General features: G+C 39.2%; 1 protein-coding gene across 18 annotated transcripts in view; it reads left to right on the plus strand.

Annotated features, from left to right (window-relative positions):
• Window positions 1-23,482, plus strand: part of PARD3 (par-3 family cell polarity regulator) — a 458,069-nt gene that overhangs the window by 355,516 nt on the left and 79,071 nt on the right. For all 18 annotated transcript variants that reach the window (XM_055707494.1, XM_055707505.1, XM_055707486.1 and 15 more), the window contains one exon: window positions 1,934-2,191. In XM_055707494.1, coding sequence (XP_055563469.1) covers window positions 1,934-2,191 — 258 coding nt within the window. The remainder of the gene's footprint in view (window positions 1-1,933; window positions 2,192-23,482) is intronic.

A 23,482-nucleotide genomic window follows, 5' to 3' on the forward strand; every position in this document is an offset into this window, starting at 1 on the left:
AAAGAATAACAACACTGAGGTACAAATCGGGGCATGTAAATGAATCACTGAACCATCAATGTAGACGGCATTTGCTGTTGAAGGGAGTTCAGCCAATCAGTTGTATCACAAATCATTATCCTTGGTCAATACTTGCAGGATTTGCGGGGGAAATAGGTCTGCCTATCCATGCCATCCTCCTATTCCCTTCTTTTGATATGGTAATCTTTGTTAGCATAGAAAGAACAATTTGCTTGGGACTCAGTCTGGTGAAGACACTTAAATTTAGATGTTTGCATACTCACTTAGGGCTGGATTCATATGCTTGAACACAGGCATCTTGTGTCATTTGAGTTATCACAGTCTCTGAGATGTCAGCACGAGGCTGGCAGATGTGACGAGGACCTGTGGGAGTCCTTGCCCAGCAGCTGGATGTCCAGCAGGATTACCTCGGGATGTCAGGTGGCCATAGCTGCTGAACGACTCCTTTCTTGCTAGAAGACACCAGCTAGTGCAGCAGATGCATAAAACTCTGGAGTCTGCTGACTTCTGGCTCCCTGGACCGTAAATGGAGCCTGCACACATAGCTGGCACAATCTCATCTACTGCAAGCACCTAAATTCTGATGTCTTTACTTGCAGCCTGAATCCCACCCTTTGCATATCCCCTTTTCTTTTTGCAAAGACTAATCTTGAATGGGGCTGCGTTTAAAATTTCCAGAAATGTCAAAATTACCTAACTTTAAGCCTCTTCTATTTCAAAAGAGACAAGAGTTACTTTCAAAAGAGTCAGAGGCTTTGAGTGGGCTGCTTTTGTTAAAAGTTGGTGAACGAGCCAAGCTGTCTTTGGAAATGGCACGTAACAGAGGTGCACGGAGCTGTAGTCTGAATGGATGGATGCTGTCACACTGTGTAGCCATGGCTGTATTAGATGAAAAAGGAGCACATTTTACTAATGGAAGGGAGGAGACAGCTGAGTGCTTCATTTTGCAATGATGACAGAGCATTAAATTGGTCTGGGGAGACAATGTTGGGGGTGTGTGTGTTTTTTTCAGTTCACTGTGCATATGTGTGCGATACATCAAATTTTGTAAAATGCCAAAGAAAGTTTGAAGCCCAGATCAAATTTTAGTGATAGCTTTTGCATGCTTTTGAAAATAAGACCTGTGCTCAATTTGTGTTTGTCAGATTCCTAAATGTCATCTGTTTTTATGTCACTTTTTATGATACAGCTAAACAAATGCGCCTAGATACAAAACCCCAGTACAGCATCACCTTTCATTTGTAACTTTAACATAAGGCACATGTTTTTACTCTCTGAGAAAGACTGCCTGCTTTTGAGAGATGCCAGATGCAGTTTGTTTACATTTTAAAGAAAACATGCACATTTAAAACGATTCATAAAAGAATCTACTTCTGCTTCTTATTGCATGCATGCATACGTAATTATATACGTGTGTGTCCTATCCTTACGAAGCTTTTAAATTCTGGAAGAAGTATGATTTTTGTAGTATTGGGCCAAGAAAGTACATTAAAATTCCTCTGTAAATACATGCATCAGAACCATTAAATCTGGTAGTTTTTGATGGAGTACAATGCAGTACAAATGGCATCAGGCCATTCTCAGGCAGGTCAGGTAATAGTACAGGCATCCTAATGCATGAAACGAGGTAAACTCTGTTTACCAGCAGCTATGACTAGTCGTTATTTAGCTTAGTAATGAAACAAAAGACAGTGGATAATCAGAATTCTTCCTTAAAAACTAGTGTTGATTGTAGCATTACTTCGATCCAGGCTTCAATATCCAAGGTAAACCTGAGACTCCATGGCAAACTGAAACTGGAAACACTTCACTGGTTTTCATTAAGATGGGCTACCTAAAATGTCTGCTAACTGCTGCTTTCAAATGACTGGGAGGGAAAACATCAGTTTCAGCCTTCTTTTAATTTTTTCAGAATTCAAGCGAAAACTCGAGAATTTCGAGAGAGACAAGCTCGTGAACGTGACTATGCAGAGATACAGGATTTTAACCGGACGTTTGGCTGTGATGCGGACCCAATGTATGCTGGGATCGCTTCCTATGACTCTTCTTCAAACAGTGGCACGATAACGCTGAATGCCCGACCGCAGAGCCCAAGGGAAGGGCAGACAGTGGAAGCCTTGTACGCCCAAGTAAAGAAACCACGGAATTCAAAGTCTTCACCTGTAGACAGGTAGGCACCAGACATCAGTCAATACACTCTTTCAAAATCCACCCTTGTAATGCTTTTGTCATAGGAGATGACTGTACATCAACTGGAAAGTCAGAACTGCGTTTTTATTAATGGTTTCTTAAAAGCCTTTTTGTAGAAAAGTATTGAGCTCACACAAACTGTAACAGAATGGGACATGTAAGTTATTTTCTGAAGAGCAGCTGCTTTTCTTCTCGTTCTTCAGATGGTTTGGAATATTGGAGTCACCATTTGGTATCATTCAAATTAAATTCACACTTGTAATGTCATCTGATTTATTTATCAGAGCTCTAACTGCTGTGGTTGTGGAATACGACATTTCCAATATAGTCACAGCAGTTACAAAATCTCTGGAAAGTTCTTGTTAAATCAAAAATGCGTTAAAGTTTACCTGGATTCTAGTCCTACTGTAGTCCTGAACTTCAGTCTAACAGGTTGAGCTTTTGGATTAAGCATAGACCAAGTGAGTAAACTCTAAGCTTGACTTAGGAGTTACTTTCTCTTCTGAGGCTGTAGCTAATGATTTATAAGCGTCCTGTGGTTACATTATCTGAACTGTGTCATGCTTGGTTTTATGCTGAAATTGGGCAAAATTCCACTTTCTGTTGATGGAGTTTTGAGTTCATTTGAAAACCTGAAGCTAAAACAGAAATAACCAAAGGCAAAATTCACAGCTTTTTTTGTACTTTAACAATGAAAATACATCTGTTTTCTTGGCTTACATCTATGATCTTGTAGTTCTGCGTTTCCTCAGCTTTATAAAAAGTAACACCGAAATCCTAGTGCAGGACCGATCGTTATCTCGTTCAGAGGTTATTAATTCAGCTCAGAATAAAACTATTCATTTTGTTTTCTACCCCATTCTTTCCAGAAGAAAAATACAAAACTTTTGGTTGAAACAGCAAAGTGGTATCTTTGGTTGCAGTGATTGAGATACCTTTATAGCTGTCCATGATGACTGGTGTTCATCTTGCGTATCCTGTTCTAGGTGGTAATGGAATCCTTTGTATTTGCTCTTAAGGAAAATAGCTGTCATGCAGAGTGTAGCTAATTGTCTAAAACTCAGCTAAGAACTGAGCTTGGTGCATTTAACCCTCCACTAGACTTATTTTGAAAAGTTCCTTTACATAATATTGGTAAAAACATATCCTCTAACATGACAAAAAATAACATCTCAGGTGCATTGTCAAATGCATAATTTTTTACTAAAATTCAGCAGCACAACTGCCTTTTTATTTTCTCAGTCTCACTGTGCTCTTGTATTGCACTGTGTAAAAGGTCTATCTTTCAAATTAAATAAACATAATTTGTGTATTGCGGATATGTACATTATTTCAGTGAAGGAAGCAAAATAATTTTGAAAAATGACAGCTTCAGCTCTGCCCTTGAAATTTTGTATTCTTTAGCCTTATATTGGCTGGCGCTGGTATGCCCAGGTGCCTGACATTTTAGCACTTTTGTGCCTTTGGAAATCAAGATAGCTTGGCTGGATATGGCTGCCACGTGGTGACTCTCATGGCTGTTTTTGTTAGACCAAAGGCAGTGTTTCATGCTGGAGTTGAATGGCATCAATGTCACATCAACAAAAAAAAACGTTCTTTGATGCAAACCTGGCACGGCGAAATAGAAGACCTGCGTGACCCAGCTAACTCTGTGTGATTGCTGATAAAAGAGCCAGGAGAGAGTGAGTAAAACTGAAGATAAGGGAGTGCCGGGGGAATCCGATGTTAATCATATGGGTAGGACTGAAGAGCAGTGTGGTAGTTCTGCACATTCAGGCTGCTCCTGGAGCACAGAGGGCCCCGTCTCTCACCACTGGATCACACTGTGACAAAAGGAAAGAACCAGCACGCACAACGGGCTGGAGCAGAGGGAGAAAATGTGGGTCAGGAACTGAGGCAAGAAAAGCCACCCCCAGCCCTGTGATAAAGGGGGGAGGCACATTCGGCAAGAAACACCTGGAAAAAAACAGGCAATTCAGATGGAAAAAGATCATTGTTTGCTATAAATGTGCTCTGAAGTACCCATTCAAGGGTCTGAGGTGTGAAGATGAGTAGTGTATGGGGTTTTCTCTCCTCTCTCCTCACACCTTTATTAACAGCCAAACTGCAGAGCTGGTGAATCCCACCTGGGTCCAGAATAATTTTTGGGGAACTTTGCAGTGACTTGCACCATCAACTTTCCCTCTCACAGAAGTCAGGTCCGTACCTTGGGCCCATGGCTGACAGAGCACGTTGCAGAATCATAGAATGGTTTGGCTTGGAATGGACCTTAAAGATCATCTAGTTGGGCACGGGGGAGATGTAACAGCTGTGAGGGAGCAGCTTTCAGTCTTGAGGTGGGCAAAAGACGTCTGGGAGCTTGAACCTGTGGGATGTTCAGCAGGAGAGCCTGGATCGTGGCTTAGCTATCTTCACAAGGCTGCTCTGTGTTTTACAGGCTTTATCTTAGATGTATTAAGAAAGTGTCATCTGAGCATTATTTTAAGAAATAGGTGTGGCCATGTGAGCCTCAGGTGAGTTGTCTCCCTGTCTACAGGGTACCTGGCTCCCCACCCCATGTGCACTGCAGTTTGTTTCTTGCTGTTCCTTTCCAGCAGTGAGACCTTCTCCCTTCTCTTGGCATCTCCCGTGGTGCCCGTTTCCACACCAAGCATCTAAGTGGCTCTTCACAAGGCTATTCTCCAGGGAACTCTCTTCTCTGCAGTCCGATTCATCCTGACAATGCTACAGGAAATTTGAGGAGAAATAGTTGGTTGCAGTTCTGCATCCTTAAAATATTGTTTACGGTAGCATTCACCTGCAGTGAGCATTATTTTCAGTGTGTTTTATCCCTTTGCCCTGTCACCCTTTCCTTTCCTCTGGACATTTCAGAGGTTACCTAAATAGGAACAGTCGCTTCCAGTGTTTGTGGGTGGGAAGGGAAATCACTTGCGGTGCGTTACCCTTGCATTGAACTGCCAGGAGCTGGGAATGGCCAGGCTGTCTCAAATCTTTAGCACGTTCATATTAAAAGCAGCATTGTTTATATGGGAAATGTTATTTCTTTTACAGTTTGGTGCTTAGTGCCAAACAAAATTTGACATTTAAGTATGTCCAAAAGGTTATTTAAAAGTCTCCTCTAAGGAAGCCTATAACAAAATGTCCCATAATAGTTTGCATACCATCGCTGAGCACTTCTGACAAATTTTTCCTTAACTTGCAAGAGAATTACTGTGCCTGTGTGTGAGGCCTTGTCAAGGTTTGTTTTTCTTTAATATTTCTTCACTTCTCTCTTATTTTCATCAGCACATGCCACCAACTGATGTAAATTTAACTGTGTCACGGTGTATGAATGGTAAAAAAGTGGAGGACAAGTATGTAAACTGCTCATCAGAATAATGGACAATATTATTTTCTTTTTTGCAAGTTTAAGGATATTATGAGAACAACTATTATAGTGCTTCAACAAATGGTGGTGCTGTCAAGTTGTCAGGCAGAGGTCCCCCAAGTTATTTTAATACCTAACTTGCAACCAGTACAAAACCAGTCCTGTTTCTTCATTTTCCCTCTTGGGTGCATTTTGTATTTGCATGTATCCCAAGCACTGCAATTGTAGACAGATAGTAAAAAACAATAGGAAGAACATAGGTACTCCTTAAATATTGTATTGTCCATTCATTTCTCTAAATTAGAAAGTGGATTCTATAATCCCAAAATACAGCAAAGGAGAAAGAGTTGTTAACTTACTCATTGTTAACTTACTCTGTATGTGTATAAGCAACATTGCTTTACTCATCTTATGAACAATGGCTATTAAAAAACCCCCCACCTATAAATAATAATTTCTACTCAAAAACATCCTTACAGGACTTGAAGCTGTTTTAGAATTGCTTTAATGTAGATTTATGTTGCGTCAGTTAAGTCATTGATGGATATTGGTAGGGCTTGGGGAGAGGGTTGGTTGGTTGGGTTGGGGTTTCAGTGATAGTTATTATCTGTTAAATATGTAACTGAAACATGGGAGGTTCTTTATTTTGGACTTCTTACATAATCCATGCATACAAGTAGCTGTTGTAAATCTTGAACCACTTTAAATGCCAGTTACAGTAGTCACAGCAGGTCTCTCCAGTAGCACTAAAAAAAGTTGCTTTCTGTTCTTGATTCTAGACCATTAAAGCAGATTCTTAACAGAGGAGCAGTTTATTGCTCAGAAGAAATGAAGCTCTAGCAACAAATAAATAAAATATGTTGGGAGTGATCAGTGGTCAGTATAGCTGCATATATGTAACAGCCGCCCTTGCGATGTTAGCTCCGTCCTGTGTTATTGATGGTTGACGGAGACAGACTGCTAAGAAGTTTCTCACTACTTACATTAGGTATTAACAGTGAAATCTAGGTGGAATGCAAAATCTATGTTTATTTTACAGTTCAGGAGAGAAGTATCTCAAGAACTGTGTTGTGTGGATAAAGCTTTTAGCTTAGCTGAAAAATGTCTCTATATGTTTTGCATCATGCAGAAGAGAAGCTGCATGACTGATCAATAGTGTTTTTCATGTAGATGACAATGATGCTATACAATGGGGTTTTATAGCGATCACCTGACATCCACAGCTGAGCAGCATGTAGAAAGACAAGTCCTAATGGACGTTTACTGGCTGTCACTCTGTAATCATTTCCCACCAAAAGTGCATTGTCCTGAATTATGTCCTGAAATATAATTGAAATAAAATAGGCACTGTGCTGCTGTAAATCTAAATAGCTTGAAAATAGTAGGTTAGACTCCTCCAGCTTGCTGAGGACATTTTAATGGAAACATAAATACCATAATCATATGCTTTTTGCATGCATTTTGCCATTAAAAAGAAAAATGTTCATTTTAGAAGGGAGACCTTTATGAACTGGTTTCTTTTCTATCAGAAGTGGAATCAAGTTATGTCAAAGGAATATTTGGGAACTGAAAATAACCCCACTTGCTTTAACTGCCATCTATTTGATGCAATGAGGCAAGATGCTGTTTTTAAGGTCAGGCTGCATACTTTGCTTGCTCCTTTTCCAAAAAGAAGGAGAGAACATTTTATTAAGATGTTAACTTTTATTTAGTCAGTAGTATCTTTATGCTTAAATTGGCATGAGAGTAATGAATCCCAGAAACTGGAAAGAAACACTCTAATATAATACTGGAATATGTAAAGAGTGAAATAAGCAGACCTTGTCTTTCTAGTGTGTGTAAAATACTCTTAGCAATAGCAGAATGTGTCATGAAAGCTATGAAATACTATATTGCCATGCCTGGATAAATATTTTTTAAAACAACAAGGTGCTATATTAACTTCTTTATTAGTAGTGTCAGTCACAGGAGTGTTCTTAAGTCTGTGGGATCACTTATGCATAGGAATCTGAGCTTACTGCCAAGCCCACCAGAGGTGCAGATAGGAATTATTACTCAGGGTGATGCATCCTGTAAGTGCGAGGATGTTTCTTGTTTCTTCAATGGAGAGATCTTCTGACAGTTCTGGAAGTTGTCTTGAAGAGCGCTTTTGTGAAGGGAAAGGCCACAGCACTGTAAACCATCTAACCAATGACATTTAAAACCTGCAGAGCTGTGCAGAAGGCTAACAACCTAGATGGAATAAGATTATGAGTAAGCTCTTCCCTCCTACCTCTGTTAACATCTCTTCACTGATGTGCAAGTGTTTTCCTACACGTGGATCCCTTGTTCTTCATTGTGTATTGCCCTCTGCCATCAGAGCCCTACAGATGATGTGCTGCCCGGGGAAGGCACCACTCGTGGGTAAATACACTGTCAATACTTGATTAGGTTGCAAGTGTTTCAGAGCAGGGATCCGTTTGTTTTCCAAGCTCCCTAAATAATCAGTAATGTTTCAGAAAATGTTTTAAATCCTTATCTTCCAGTGAGTGTCACCCTTTTGTGGCATAATGAAGCTTCAGTTCTGTGACAATCTGGCTTCTGGAAAGACTTTCCTGGCCTAGAAAATGGCACATATGCCATTATGGGATAATCAAACAGACTTTCCAAGACAACCCGTTGGAGAGTAGTGGGTTAATGAACTATTTGCACTTGTCTAATATGTAAAACTGAAAATAATACTTGGAAGTCACTGTGGTATTTTGCCTCCTCTGTCTGTGATAACCCAGAGAGGGATTAGTTAGAGCCTCTGTGAGACTCTTCGTGGGGTTTAATTTCACTTTAGCCCTAACACATTGGGGGTTTTTGTTCCTCTACCCTTCATCCTATAAGCCAGTAATCCTTGCCCCCAGGACTGCCTAAAAATTAGCTCAGTCTCTCACAGACCCATATGTTTAGAACCCAAAAGACGCCATTAGCATTGGCGTTTTATTATCTTAGGTTGGTTGTTTTCTTCTGTTCTTCCATCTTCATAGAATATAAGACAACTTTTAATATAAATTTATGAGGATTTATGTAGGCTCCCTATTGTGGAAGTATGCAATTGCACTCCGCTGTTTGCATTACCGCCTTGGTGGAATAAATGGCAGACTTACAGTGAACTCTATTCAGGTCTCCCCTTTTAATTACTTAAAAGTCCTGGTTTCTTTCTGAACAGATACCAAGGACTGATACTGTTGTGAGAACCGTGTCCTTCTCCATTTACCACAGCCGCAGCCTCGCTTAAACCCAGGCGGTTTTGCTTCCTCTCTCCTCCCGTTGTCTTGCCGTGTAATCTGAAGCGCAGCAGCTATTTGTTTGTTTTTACAACAGCAGCCCGAGTTAGTACCTCTACAAATGGTTGCAGTGGGAAAGTGCACAGAAAGATAAGAGAGGGATGAACTTCCCGCGCTGGGTTACAAAAGGAGGGGTGAAGCGAACGCGCCCTTAGTGCCCCTGTTCCGTGTGACCGCCGGCAAGCTCTCTTTGCTGGAAATTAGCAGTATCTGCTTAGGTTTGTGACTGTCAGTTCTTTAACTGCAGCTACTGCTTATTATAAGATACTATATCTATAAAGGGTAGGTCAAAACCTGTCGCTTTTCATCCATTTAAGGGTATGATACCTATCAGGACTTTTAAATACATTGCGCAACCGAATTATGTATATTCTTCATTGGTATATTAGTGCAATTTGCACACAGATATAGATCAGTTGGGTGTTTTGTTGCTTGAAGAAAAAAGAGAACAACTTTTACATTTTTTCAGCAGGCAGCATTTAATTTATTAAAAAAAACAACAACAAAAAAAACCTAACCCCCCCTCCCCCTTAAATTATATATCCTAGTATGAAATAAAACATGTAAAACTGGAAAAGGCAATGTCTCGGGCATCAAATGGCTATTGTGTGGCTTGAGACTGCAGTCCAAAAAACCAGCTGCGTGTAACACACACATCTTTATTTCCCACTAATGCCATCAATACAATTTTAAGATCATCCTGAAAAAGTTACAGGGAATATTTGAGTACACAAAGCTGGAAAAGCAAAGGCTCTCCTGTTCATTAAATGAAGTGCTTTGATCCTACTGGTGTAAACTGCTAAAATCTGTTCTTTGCTAGTCCTGCTAACCAAAATTTGGATTGCAAACTGGTGCTATGCAGTACTTGAACGCATAATTTAATCATTTTAATTTGTTGGTGGTGTTGAATGTGGCCCTTTCTAAATAGAATACAAATTTATGATTCTTCTGTCTTTTATGTCCCTCCAGTCAATCCATCTGTTCCTTTTTGGTGAAGGATTCCAGCTTCTCCTCTCCAAGCATTTAAAGAGCTGGGGGGGGGGTGGTGGTGGTGTGTGTGTTGCATTTTACACTTGTCTGATTTTAGGAGAGGAGTACACAGGCAGATACTGGAAGGAGTGCTCTGTGTTCACTCAATCCTGTCTCTCTGCTTGCTAAAACTAAATATAAAATTTGTAGTTAGATCTTTGAATTAATATAGGTTAGTGGATGAAAACTGAAGTAAAATTTTGGGGTTTAATTTATGTTCTTCTAATATTGGAGACTTAGGAGGGGGTTTTGTTCCTTTTTTTATATGAATGGTATATCCTTCACAAATGAGACAAACTATATTTAACTACATTGTTTATCCTTATGGCCAGCCTTGTTTGTTTATGTGACTTAAAAAGCACCCTGCTTGTGTTCAAAGTAGTTTGTCACTGGCAGAAGTGGTGGAGTCTAATTGTGGGGAGGAATCCTCTGCAGTAAATTTCAGGAAGGAAAATAACATCACTACATATACATTGTGGGGGGGGGGTGGGGGAGGGGTGGTTAATTCCTTGTAATATCCTGTGAACTCATTGAATGAATGCTTATGAAACACACCACACTGGCAACCCTCAAAACTGAGAAATCACTGAAAGATCTCATTTCAGTTTGTTCTTGGTTGGAAAGCTGAAAACCAACGCTTTTCCACTCACCATTCAGAAAACAGTGTATATTACTGCAGCCTTATACTTCGTAGCATATTGTTAAAGAATTGGTTCATAAGGCGTTTGAAATCTTGTTCCTTAAGTCTCAAACAGTATGATGTGAGACATTAAAAGGTTTCTTGCATGACCTATTTTATATGATTATGTATTTCTGAAAAACGTTCCAACGTCAGACTTATTTACTTGCCACAACTTTTTTTCATTCCTTAAAATACTAGTGACATTTAAATAGCTTTTCAATCTGATGCATTCATAGAAGTCTTTCTTACATGACAGATGTATGAAATGTTATTACAGTAAATAGATCACATATTTGTAACAAATAGGTAATTTCATCTGCCCAGACTTTAAATGGTGATATCACATATAAGACTTCATTTGTGAAAGAAAAAGTGAAGGAGCAGATTTTACTTCATTTTATTTTTTGTATATAGTTTTGTAACAGTAATGTACGGCATGCCTGAGTTGCATCGCATTCTGTAATTAAATGTCTTCTGTGTGCAACAGTTCAGTCTCCATTACAGCCTTCTCTCGTTCTTAGGTTTCTCTTTAAAAGGAAGCACGGTACAAACTGGGACAAAAAGAGAATGCAGAATTTCTACTACCAATATTTTAAAAAGCAATTAGATTCAGTACAACTTCAAGGGATATGACAACTAATGTCTCTCAGACTTCTCATTTCCACTTACCTTTGGGAAGGAAATTTATTTGCAGAAGCTCACAGTACCCACAGTAAGAGGCCTCCCAGGTAGCAGGAGTAATTGTCCTAAGAGCGCTCTGACCTGGCAAACAAAGGAGACAGAAAATAGTAGCTTTGGTCTTTATTTCCCGAGACATAGTTCATGGCTCATTAATAGTTGTAGTATATATTACTGGGTATTGTGTGCTGCAGAGGAAACAAGCAGAAGCTGCCTGTCATTACTTTGTAATTGTGTTAGTAGATGTAGTGTAAAAAATAAAATAAAGGGAGAAAGGAAGAGAAGGTTTAGCTATGTATTATTTTTTACATCATCTTAAACTGTGATGTGTCTGCTTGCTTAAGATAAACTCTATGCATATTTGCTAAAATGTTGTCAAATGAACCCACTCATTTTAAGGATTGCTAAATGCCCATCAAGGAATGGAGGGATGCATTGAAGTTATTTTAATTAGCAAAGTGTGATTTAAAGGTTGCTAAAATCAAAAAGATCTTATTCATTTTTCATCAATAATCATTTTCCTTAATATTTCATCAAAACCTGCTGATTCGGAGACCACCTTCTGGGCTTTGATTCATTATGACTGCAGACATAATTTAATTTTTCCCCCTTCCCTCATTCTGCGATATGCTCTTTCATCTTTGAGACATTGTTAAGATGTTTCTAACATTCACAGATTGCTAATTGATCCAACTTTTTTAAAACTGTACTTAAGACAGAGCCTTCTTTTCTGTGGAAGCAATTTTCCATACATTTGCTTTTACTAATGTTTTTTTCAGTCTCTGTATCTGATAAAGTATAAATTTGCAAATAGACATTAAAAATTGAGGACACATGGTTTTGTATATGACAGGTGAGGCAAAAATATTTTATGTTAGAGGGAAATCAAAAGAGTTGGTACAGGCAGTAAGATTGCACAGTCACTAAGTTAGGCTTTTATAGTTCATCTAAAACTAACTTCAAATTAAAACAGTGCTGTAAGTAATGTTTTTTTTTATCTAATCGTTGGGGGATCATGAAGAAAAGCAATTATGGGAATTTATGCAAAGGCATTTTGTGAAAGGATGTGCAATTAAAAGAAATTGCTCCTTTCACTTTAGTAGGGCTGTTCATCTAAGTTTTGTCTACATTATCATACTCTGGTAATTTCTACTCCCCAAAAGCATTTGTGTTTCTACTTTAAGTTGAGATTCATAACCTGTTTCTTCTTGGAAGGTCTCCCTATAGAGTAGTAGCCAAGAAACTTTCCATTCAGGTACCATGTTAAAACAAGTGGTTTGGTATTCAGCATCAGCAGGATGTACTGGGTTTGAGGCAGTCCAAGTGCCATGGACTGTACCTCAGTCCTCTTCTGTGGGTGGCTGAAAAACAGTCACAATCTTCATTTTCCTTTGCTCATCTTGCACTTGTGAAAAGCGTGCTGCACTCGGTGGATGCGGTTGATGTCCATTCAATGCAGGCACTGTGATTTAGGGCAGGGCCATCTTTTCCTTTTCTTATTTGTATCCATTTTCCTCAGTCCAGTCTAATTAGAATTTCAAAAAATATCCTCTATGTCTTGCTTAGATGGTCATAGCTAAGTTGTTATTTGCCCTCTTAAGCCCCACTGAACAGTTCACGCAGACTGAATTTGATTAGCTTTCATTAATTGCACTCTTCTGATGTAGTTAAAATTGCTGCAGCTTAAGATGTCAGAATTTAACAGGAAAATAGGTAAAACTGAGACAGCATTCAGTGTCAGGAGTACCCCTGCTTTATTGGAGCCCTCACACTTATGTTTTCAGTATTCCCTGTTGGATGCCTCCATCATCTGTGCAGCATGTCATATGTGAGCATGTGTCCACATTCAGTAGAGCACATACACATGTGCAGAATGAGATGCAAATGCATGAATGTGTTTAGCTGTGGCAGAATTTTTATGTGTGCATGTTTATGTCTGTCTATATGTGTTTGTATAAAAAAACCTCTTCTCTAAAAATTCCTTTGCTCCAGAGGAAGTGACCTCCAGAGCTTATCAAGTCCAACCCCCTGCTCAGAGCAGTTTTGATCAGGTCAGGTTGCTTAGGGCTGCAGTTGTATGCTGAATACCTCTGAGGATGGAGATTTCATCCAGCTCCCTGGGTGCCTGTTCCAGTAGTTGACCAGCTTCATGCTATCTAAAAAAACAAAAGCGAAAAGAAAAAGCTTCTTATATTAGACAGTCCCATGCTCTAGGTTGTGTCCATTTTCTGTCATCCTATTGCTGTGCAACTCTGAGTCTGGGATATGTGTAGAAAAACAAAAACAAAACCCCCAAATAATTAATCACTTTGTGTAAGATTTGGAATAGGAAAAAACAGATTCAGATTTCTCAGGCATCAAAAAAATTTGAAAATAATAAGGATTACCTCACAAAATAATACTTCATTGTTATCATTGAACTTTTCCTCTAGAATGATTGTCAAAGTTTGTTTTTTTCTTAAATCACCTATTGCATTTCTCTATTTCAGAGTTATACTCAGGTGCGTGGGTTGTTTCTCACAAATTGTTTGGAACATATACCTTATCTTTTTCTCCAATACACTATCTAAAACTTGAAGGAAAAGTTTGAGAAGAAAGTATAACCCTTCATTCATCTTGAAATATAGGAAGCTGCCTCCTGTCCTTTATTTCACAGGTTTTGTGTGGTGTATACAATATTCAGCTCCACCAAAAATGATGCGTCTGAAAGTACCTTTGCAAAATGACTCAATTTTGTGTGCTGTTGGATTGCATGTGCTTCTTATACATACTTAGTTCTTGCTTTTCAGTCAGGCTTATTCTGCTGGTGGAGAATTGCGTTGCTCTCCTGCATGGGCAGTATTTGCTGCCGTGTGGGACCTGCTGCTCTGACAGCCCCTCTTCTGTAGAGGATTTTCAGTATTTATCTTTTAACACTGCATTTCTGCGGCTCATCTGTACAATTTCCTGGACAAAAAGAGATCATAAGTCCTAGAAAAATGTTACTGTGTTCGCAGGCTGTTGTGAAGCAAAGGTTTCCGAGCCATTCTCAGACTCCTGTTCACCTGCGCTTGTTCATGAGCTGAAATTTGCAGCTGGCGAGTGCTGTGGCATTGCAGGAGCGGGGCCTCAGGAGACGTGGGTGCCTCCTGCGGAGCTGAAGGGCTGCACCAGAGGAGAGGGAGGGGGAAATGAAGCAACTCTCCTGTGGAGATCAGCAGCACTGCTGGACAGTGATGGGGGAGGGGGGGAAGCTGCCTGCTGAGCTTGCTGTGACAAAGGGAAGCCAGCTATCCTCTCACCCTCGAAAAAAGAAAAAAAATAATCAGCTGCCCTCCTCATAAGCACAGATGAGGCATAGGATGGTCTATACAGGGTTATCTTTCATCTGGATAGTAAGTTTGCAAGGACCCTAAAGAACTTCATAACCTTTAATGGGGACCTGTAGTCAATGTAACGACCATTCCACTCCGCAGCTGATCCCCTCACCACTCCCTGCCCTGACCAGCAATCACCTGTGCAGTGAAACACTGCTGCTGTTTAATTGCGTATAAATCAGGGCCTGGGAGTGGAGACAAGCCAGGAGAGTCTGGAAGGAGAATTTAAGTGAAAAAGGTAATTACCTGAGCTGGAACATGGCCAGGGCACCAAGGTTAACACCTGTACGCTTGTGAGAAGTGCCTGGTGATGTTCTTCCAGAAACCATTTTCTACTGAGTTATAGAAAAGACCTTGTTAGTCACTTGGTCTGACTCCCTCCATACACAGAATTGATTCCTACTGTGGTTTATTCCATCACTTGTGTAGTGGAAATTCAGTCACTTTGAAATGGGTTTGTCCACCAGCTTTATGTGGAGAGGTAGCCTACTCTTTTTCTTCTATAGCTCTTGTTTGAGAAGACAATTGCCTGGTATTTAACCTAAATTTGTATTTTATCACCTCCATGTTCTCTTGAATGTACTAGGGTCTAGGGCAGAAGGACATAAAGTGTCTGAAATTCCTGGTACCTGAGGGTGTCCCTTGAGATCTTAAGGAAAGATGAAAAAAGATTTTTATGTGTGTTCCTCAGTCACAAAACAGGGTAAATTAGCTGCTGCTGAGGCCTCTGTTGCAGTGTTTAGACTGCTGCAAAGACAAAAGCTAACTCCGGTATCACCACGTCATACCGTAGAAGAGACAAACCATTACCATATTCCTTTCCTTCTCTGTTTGGAAACAAATGCGATGTTTACTTTTGTGAACTTAGTTTAATAATATTTTTCACATTTCACGCTCTTAGTTCATTACTCCATCTTCAGTCAATTTGCGCTCTCTGTGAAGAGCACAGGAGTACAATTTGAAGCAGCTCAACACTCACATCCTTCAGCATTCTGCCTGAGCTACTCACACCTGCTCTTCACTGAGGAGATATGGAGAGCAGAGCTGCATGCTCCCCAGTCATATAAGAACTCTGAAAAGTATTTTTCAATTTATTTCTAAGTAAGATATTTATCTCAAAAAACCCAATACTTTCATCTGAAGATGGCTAGCTCTTGAATACCTATCTCTCTAGTAGGAGGAGAAATATTTGAGGTTTTTTTACTCTTGACGTTGATTTTGATGGGTGTTTTTCATTTGGAAGAAACCTACAGCATTTCACAAGGTTGTGCACAGTCTGGTCTAGTTTCATATTATGCCTGTCAGTGTTATCTGAGCAGCTCTTCACATGAGGTATGCAAGGCATTGTGTGTCTGTTCATGTGAGACTGAATGTGGACATCTAGAAGGGAAACGTTCTGTCCTACAGGTTGAGAGACTTAGCTGTGGCTGCAATGTTTGTATTCCTTGCAGATGGGCATTGAAAAGGACTTCTGCACATTCAGCAGTTAGTTACACAATCTTTACACATTTAAGCTAGGCAGTTTAAGATTTGATTATTTTTTTTTTGTTGCTGTTACTTTTTATGGTTGATAGCAATAGCGATCATTGATATTTCACTGACATTTGTTATAAAAGATAATTATATTGTAATTTCGGAGAGAGGTGTTCAAACTTGCATGTGATTTTAAACCGCTGTGTACCCAGACTGACAAATAATGCTAGCATACAGGAAATAAAGGGAGCTGAGAAGTTTAAAATCACATGAGCAGAGGAAGGCAATTTTATATGGTAAATAAATAAGATATTAGGAAGGATGACATGAGGGAAGTGGTTGATGTGAGAGGAACATGTCAAAATAGGAGGAAATGACAGTTAGAAGCATCAGGCTGAGGACCAAAGAGTAAAGATGGGGTTGGGTGTCCAAGGCAAAAATTGCTCCCAGGCTGGGACTTGGAGGTGACAAGGAGTGGGGATGCAGGTAGTTATAAAGGGAAAAGAAAGGTAATTACATTTCAGCAGTCCTTAATCTGTGTCAGTAAGCTCCTTGGCTATGATATAATTCACACACAATTCACCAGAATGCAACCAATTAAATTCTGCTGTAATACCTTTTTCCCCTCTATGAGCTTCCCTCCAGGGTTCACCTGAGATTAGGCAAAGACATCTGAGCTCATTCATTCCCTCCCTGCAACTTCAGCAGTGCTGCAGATACAAAAATGAAACTGCATCCCGTCATCTAAATTCAGCCGCTCTTCCCCTTGGTATCACATCAGAACAATTTAAAGAGCCATGAAACAGCAGGAGCCGCAATGTAGGTGTTTAGGTTCTCGCTGCTCGGTCACATTACTATCTTGCTGTATCTGCAAGGGTGTTACAAACTTGATTGAAAAAATTAATGATGAGAAACAAAGGGATGAGCAAAGAAAACAAAAGAAAAAAGTGAAGAGAGCGTGGAAGAAGTTTATTGCATGCAAGTCATCCAATTATCCCTCAGAGCCCAAATCCCTCATCTAATTGCCTAAGTTGATCCTTCAGGACTGAATGGATTAAATGAAATAGCAGGGCTGGTGGAAAGCAGCCTATGGGAGGCATTTTGTGAACAGGCTTGCATGAGCAGCAGAATGGAGTTTCTGTTTGCTTCTGTTTGTCTGGGCCTTCTGTTATCAAAAGAGTACCAAAGAATGAAAAATATGAGGGGTTTTGATTAGAAAATTGTCCCTTTGGCTCAGAATTGAGGCACTGGGGGATGCTGGAAAACCTATCCCAATGCTTTTCATGCTGTGCTAGTCTGTATGGTATATCTCTCTCCAGGATCATAAACTCTCACTTTACACTATATTAAATTCATTTGAAAAACTGAGAGAAAATAAAAACTTCTTTAAAATAATCTCACTGCAAAATCACTAGACGCTGGAGGACGTTAGGATTGAGCTGGCGTTAAAATGAGAGCAAGCTGCAGCCCACATCGTTGTCTCACAGCCATCGTGTGTGCCAAACTCACAACGGAGGAAAGACGACTGTCAAGCTTAATGTACCTTAAAGGACTTCTGTTTAATACATTCCTCTGCATACGCACCGAATAAGGGAGAGTTCCATCTAACAGACTAGTATCTTATCCTATCATGCAAAATATCTCCTGCAATTATCCTCTTCTTGACAACTTCAGCCCCCCTGCACACACATTAGCAGGGGGAAAATATCAGTAAGGGAAAGAAAACAAGGATCTCCTGTCAAAGAGTGAAAAGCAGAGGAGATCAATCTTCTTCCAGTCCTGTTTCCTGTTGGCCAAACCCTTCAGTTTTGCCCTGTAAAAGAGGACTTTCCGAACATAAACAAGTCCTCAAGCAGTGATGTTATCTTACTGTTATTTATGTGATGCCATAAAGTGTGGTGCAGCACTTTATAGAGTTTATAATAAGATCAGGTCGTCTCCCATAAAAATCTTGCAGTTGTTATGCAAAATGTTAAGATGTAAGACAGCATTAGAAGGAAAAGAGGCTACAGTAGTGTTAGGTGGTTCATCTGGGCGTCCTCAGGTGACATCCAGCTAAGAAATTAATTTCCTGAGAAAAACTTGCAGCAGAATGGAAACATTATCTGAATTGGAAAGAGCTTAGCAGGAAGGACAGGAAAAGAAATGCTTTCTAAGCAGTCCTAAACCTGACTTATACCTACTTATGCCTTCCCTTTTTAAACCTCAAAACTTAGTTAAAAATAATAGTTTTTATAATTTCTACTCAGTTATTTCATCAAAACCTTTTTCCAAGCCTGCTCTGGGATGAACACTGAAATGATTCATGCAGTCATACTGTTCTGACTGAATAATTGATACATTTTGACAGGCTGAATGTACAATGGATTACATTTGCTTCTCAATATATATATGATGATTAATGTAACTAGGTCTTACGTGTGCTCATCAAGGGGAGAAAATACCCCAAAGAGAATATTATTTGATGGTTTGCTGAACTGAGCTTTGATACTGCACTTTGACTGTTGATAGCATTAAGGTAGTCATGATGGTTTATGGATCTAACTTTCAAGCGAGAAAATTTCACTGAGTTAGAGAGAAAACTTGGTGAAATGTGGAGAATTGAAAGAAAAACCATCAACATGTTTAGATCCAAAATTCCTGTTTCTAAATCCTAGTCTTAGCTCCTGGAGGATGAATGGGTGTCTCTGAAATACTCTGATTTAATGTGGTTCCATCGGACCTGAATCTGTTGGGATGTGTCCTAGTCAAAGCCACAGAGGTTCCACAAAAAATAGTTCAAAGCTTTAAAAAGGAGCTTATTCATGCCTAAATGAGAAAGCCAAGCTAGCTATATAGTCAAAGGAGAGAAGTAGTATCCTCAGGAGGGCAATTCAGAGCATCCAAGTGAGATAGCTTTAGGCAGAGTTGTAAATGCTCTCTAACCATACATATTAATCCTGCCCTGAGGTCATTTAGTTACCAAGTTGATAAGAATTCATTAAGTTTGAAGTCAGCCAAGCTTCTTCTGTGTGCATGGTGCAAATGGAAGTCCATTCATGAAGGCTTGGCCATCCATAGCTCTCTAGGGATTGTCTGTTTCGCTCTTACAGTGTTATATACCCTTGATGTCATAGTGAATGAGCATCACTTTTGCATCTAGCTTTACAGTATCAGAATGAGGTGTGGAAATGTTGAGATTCTCATAAAATGGAGGCACTGAGGAGAATGTTCAGGCACAGTGTAGGTATTAAGAGAGAGAAGAAATCCATATATAGTGTGTAGATAGAGATATCTCCACAGGGTAAATCAAAGTACCCTAGGAACATGCCTTTATCTAATGTCTATGCAGGAAATCTGGTTTTCATAACATACACACTGAAAATTAGACATGTAACTCCCATGAAAGGCAAATGCAATGCCAAAATGTGAATGTTCAGTGCAACTTTTAATGTTCTAAAGCACACAAACCCAAACTGTAGCTTCAGCCAAGAAAGATGTGGGGCTGCTGTAGGTCCTTTTCATATCTGCCATTCCTATGGGAATAAGTCTTTGGGTAAGACACTTAGATTTCCATGTTTAGGCATCTGAGTTGCTGATGCTCACCAAGTGACTTTTAGCAACAATTACAGTAGTCTGCAGTGGAAAGTTAAACCTGATTCATCTACTTGCAAGAAGATCAGGATGAAAAAACCACTGTGCCAGCCTGTCCTTTCCTGTTGGTTAGATCATTCTCTGTCCTCCTTCCTGTGCATGAGAAGGCAAGGTATTACATCTGAATATGATGGTGTCTGGATGGCTACTGTGTACTCTCAAATACCCAAATACACTTAAATGTTTCAGCATTTACATATGTGTAGATACTAGATGTTTATACATCAAACAAATACTATCTGAAAGATTTAATTTAGAGGGGTTTAATCATCAAGTCTTTGGACCTTGCATTTTCCTCTTTCTCTCTTCATCATTTTGAAAGGGAACTTAGATTCTTAAATGCCCTCATAAGCTGTTTTCTGGGACAGGAATTTATGCAAGAAGAAAAGCTGTGAAGATTCAGCTCGTACAATCTAGCCAGCTTTAGAGTGTTTCTGGGCTTGTATTCTTCTGGAGACTCAGAAATCCTTAGCTAAACACTATCCGCTTCATGAATGTCAAAACATTTTTTTTTCTTTTAAGGTGACTTAAATGCATAAATGTCTGTTGTATCTTGCCAGCTACTTCCTTTTGATGGCTATTTAAATATCACAGAGTCATAGATCTGATTACCAGATTGGTAATTAACTGGGGTTTCTTTTGATATATTTTGGTTTTAAGAAAGATATTGTTTCCATGTTGTACTATAGAATTTGATGTGCTTAACAGAAAATAATAATGTCTTAATTGTTGAAAAATGTCTATTTGTAGCTTCTGGGTAAACTGCTGTGTAGTCTCTACCTACTCAAACCCAAGTTTGAAAAATGCGTAGTTATTTCCAGACATTGCCTCAGCGATGTCAGATGCATATGGTAGCCCTCATTTGTGGCTGAACCTCTGAATGGCTGCTAGAGAAGAATTTGCCTTTCAAGGGCAAAACAGCAATTGTATACAGTCATCTGCTTCTACATGTTCCATTAATGCCATTTACTCAAAAAGGACAAGAACCTGTTTTATTAAAGTATTTTGGGATTCTTTAAGGCCGTAAAAATTTTTCCTTTATGTAGACAATGTATTATATGATAGATTGGGGCAGACACTGTTCAGAGAATAATTTGAAACAGCATATAAGAATTCCGATATCTCAGCAACTGTAATATTGCTAAAGAACTTATGGCATAATGTAGTCAATCCCCTAAAATACAATAAGAGATTATTTTACGATTTGTAATGGAATTTTTCTCACTTGATTATTATAATTGGCTCTATAAGTAATACATTTTAAATATTTTGTGTTGGCAATGCCAGCATAACAAAAGACACAAAATGAGATAAGTGCAAATAGACTTTGTTTTACTTCATATGCGGTAGTTGTTAATGGAAAATTGATTCATAAATGATTTTCAAAAGGATACACATCTTTTCAAGAGCTGGTCTTTGCTAGTATCACACTCTGAGAGCCACCCTTCATAGGATGTAATAGGTTTCTTAAAAGTAGACTGTTCTCCCTATTACTAGTGCATGGGGCAAAAATATTCAATTTATACTGGAAGTTAAAAAAGCATTTTTGTCTAGTGATAAGGAGAATGAAGTACGGGAAGTAGATTTTATGTAGAGGTTATGGAAATCTTTCTGGTCAGGTGAGGCTGGCATAATCAGGTATAGCTGATTCTCAACAGAGAAGAAGACTTTCAGATCCCTTCCAGCTCTACTCTTTACCCAGGGAAAACCAATGGAATTCATTGAGCATTTTTGTGTTGACTGTTATCTGTTATTGCATAGACTCCCTGATGGAAAGTTACTGATTTGTTTGTTTGTTTGTTTTGTTTTGTTTCTGTTAGTCACCTAGGATTAGGTGACTTTTTTAAGGAATATTCATCCCAGTATAATATTTTTTTGTGTCATGCTCACATGTTTACAAACTAAATTATGGAAACTGTTCTGCTAGGGCTAAGAGGAAAGGAAAAGAAAAGGAGAGCTGTTAGAGTTGATAGCATTTATTGCAAGGACCCTTTGTGCTAAATAGTTCAAAATGGAGTAAATTATCTTGCCCCTAACATAAACTCAATATGTTACAGGAAGTTGCAGCTTCTGAGCTAATGCTCTGAAAATTAGTAAAGAGTAACTTTGCCAGAGAGACAAATGTTTAGGTTTTGTATGTCTGAAAAATAAAAGCTGTAACTAATATGTTTAAACTGTTTAAATCTTAAAATGTTTAAGAAACACCTCATTATTACTGTAGTGGTCTTCAGGGTGCCTTTAATCAGAAAATCATGTAGATTGGTAGACTGGTTGGCAGCTAAGCGACTTCAAGCTCTGGGTGAATTATTCTGTGCTCATACAAGTAATATGAGTAATATGAAAGTAATACAAGTAATACAAATAATGTGAAATCTGAGCATTTTATCATCAAATCTCTAACACAAGTGAAAGACGTTGAATAGTGGTACTTAGTACTTGTAAAGTGCTTACTGCCCTGAAGCGTTGCACAGGCAATTGAAACCGTGTGAGGGCTAAATTGTTATCTCTGCTTCAATACAAAATATCAATCCTGCTAAAGCCTGTAACGCAAATTGCATTGACTGGAAGTGTCTGTCAGGGACGTTTCTTTATACTTGTAGTCTTCCCTGGACATTTGCTGTTGGTGACTGTTAGAAGATGGGGAGCAGACGGACCTTTTCTGTGATCCAGTCCAACTGTTTTTGTTTCTTTTAAGGTAGAAAAACTATGTCAAAACAAAAAACAACAGAAGCATAAATAAGTCTTTAGTTTCATGAACTTAATTGCATACACAATTAACTGGCTTCTTGCAGGCACTCTGCAAAGCAAATAGGAGTCATCCAAATAGATGTAAACATACACTGAGCAAGTCACCTGAGCTTTGCTTATAGAAAATCAAAATCTAATTAATACATTCAAAGGGAGCTACAGTGTAATTTACCTCATCCTAAAACAAATGTCTAAGTAGGTCAACTAAGTCAGTCCTAACAATCTTCTTTATGTTAATTGACTAAGATGAATAACACAGATATAGATGTCTTCATTTTATTAGGTGAATTCCACTCTTTGTCTTGCTCCAGATACTGGTGAAGTTGCCATTTAAATTGGTGGAAATATGCCCTTTACTGATAGTAGCTAAGAGCAGTGCCCTAAAGCTGCATGTAGTTATCATGCAAGAACACAGATTTCATTTGGGGGAGTGGTGGACATGTGTTTCTGCTTTATTGTTTCCACCGCTAATGAAGACAGGTGGTAGAAGATAAAGATGGGCTTTGGGATTGGCCCTGAGGACTACTGCTTCCAGCAGCCATAGTAAAAGTTACCACTGCTCACAAGCTGTCTACTGTTTTATAGCACCTCACCTACTGCTTAGCATAGCACAGTTTAGGGCTGTGGAGGGGAATGGGAATTATGCAACTTGTATACTAAATGTTTCTGGCCAAATATTGTTAGTCACACTTTTCTGACTGCTCCGTATTAAAGTTCTCTAGCCTCATGTTCAGCTGCTGGCATCCCTTCACTATGTCCTGTCGTGCATCAGAGAATTGCTCAAGTCAAACATGTGAAAAGCAACACATTCAAAAATATAAGCCACATTTGAATCTTTTTTTTCCTTAATTTGGCTGTCAGAATGTTGCGTGGAGGCTGTGTAGGAACCCGGTGCTGTATGCTACCCCACGTGCAAAGCATGGCTTTGAGCTGGGTGTGCTGCCGTTCCTGCTTCCAGATTGCACTGAAAGATCAGGCCTTATGTCATGCA

This window comes from Falco cherrug, chromosome 4, assembly GCF_023634085.1.
Source record: "Falco cherrug isolate bFalChe1 chromosome 4, bFalChe1.pri, whole genome shotgun sequence".
Lineage (NCBI taxonomy): Eukaryota > Metazoa > Chordata > Aves > Falconiformes > Falconidae > Falco > Falco cherrug.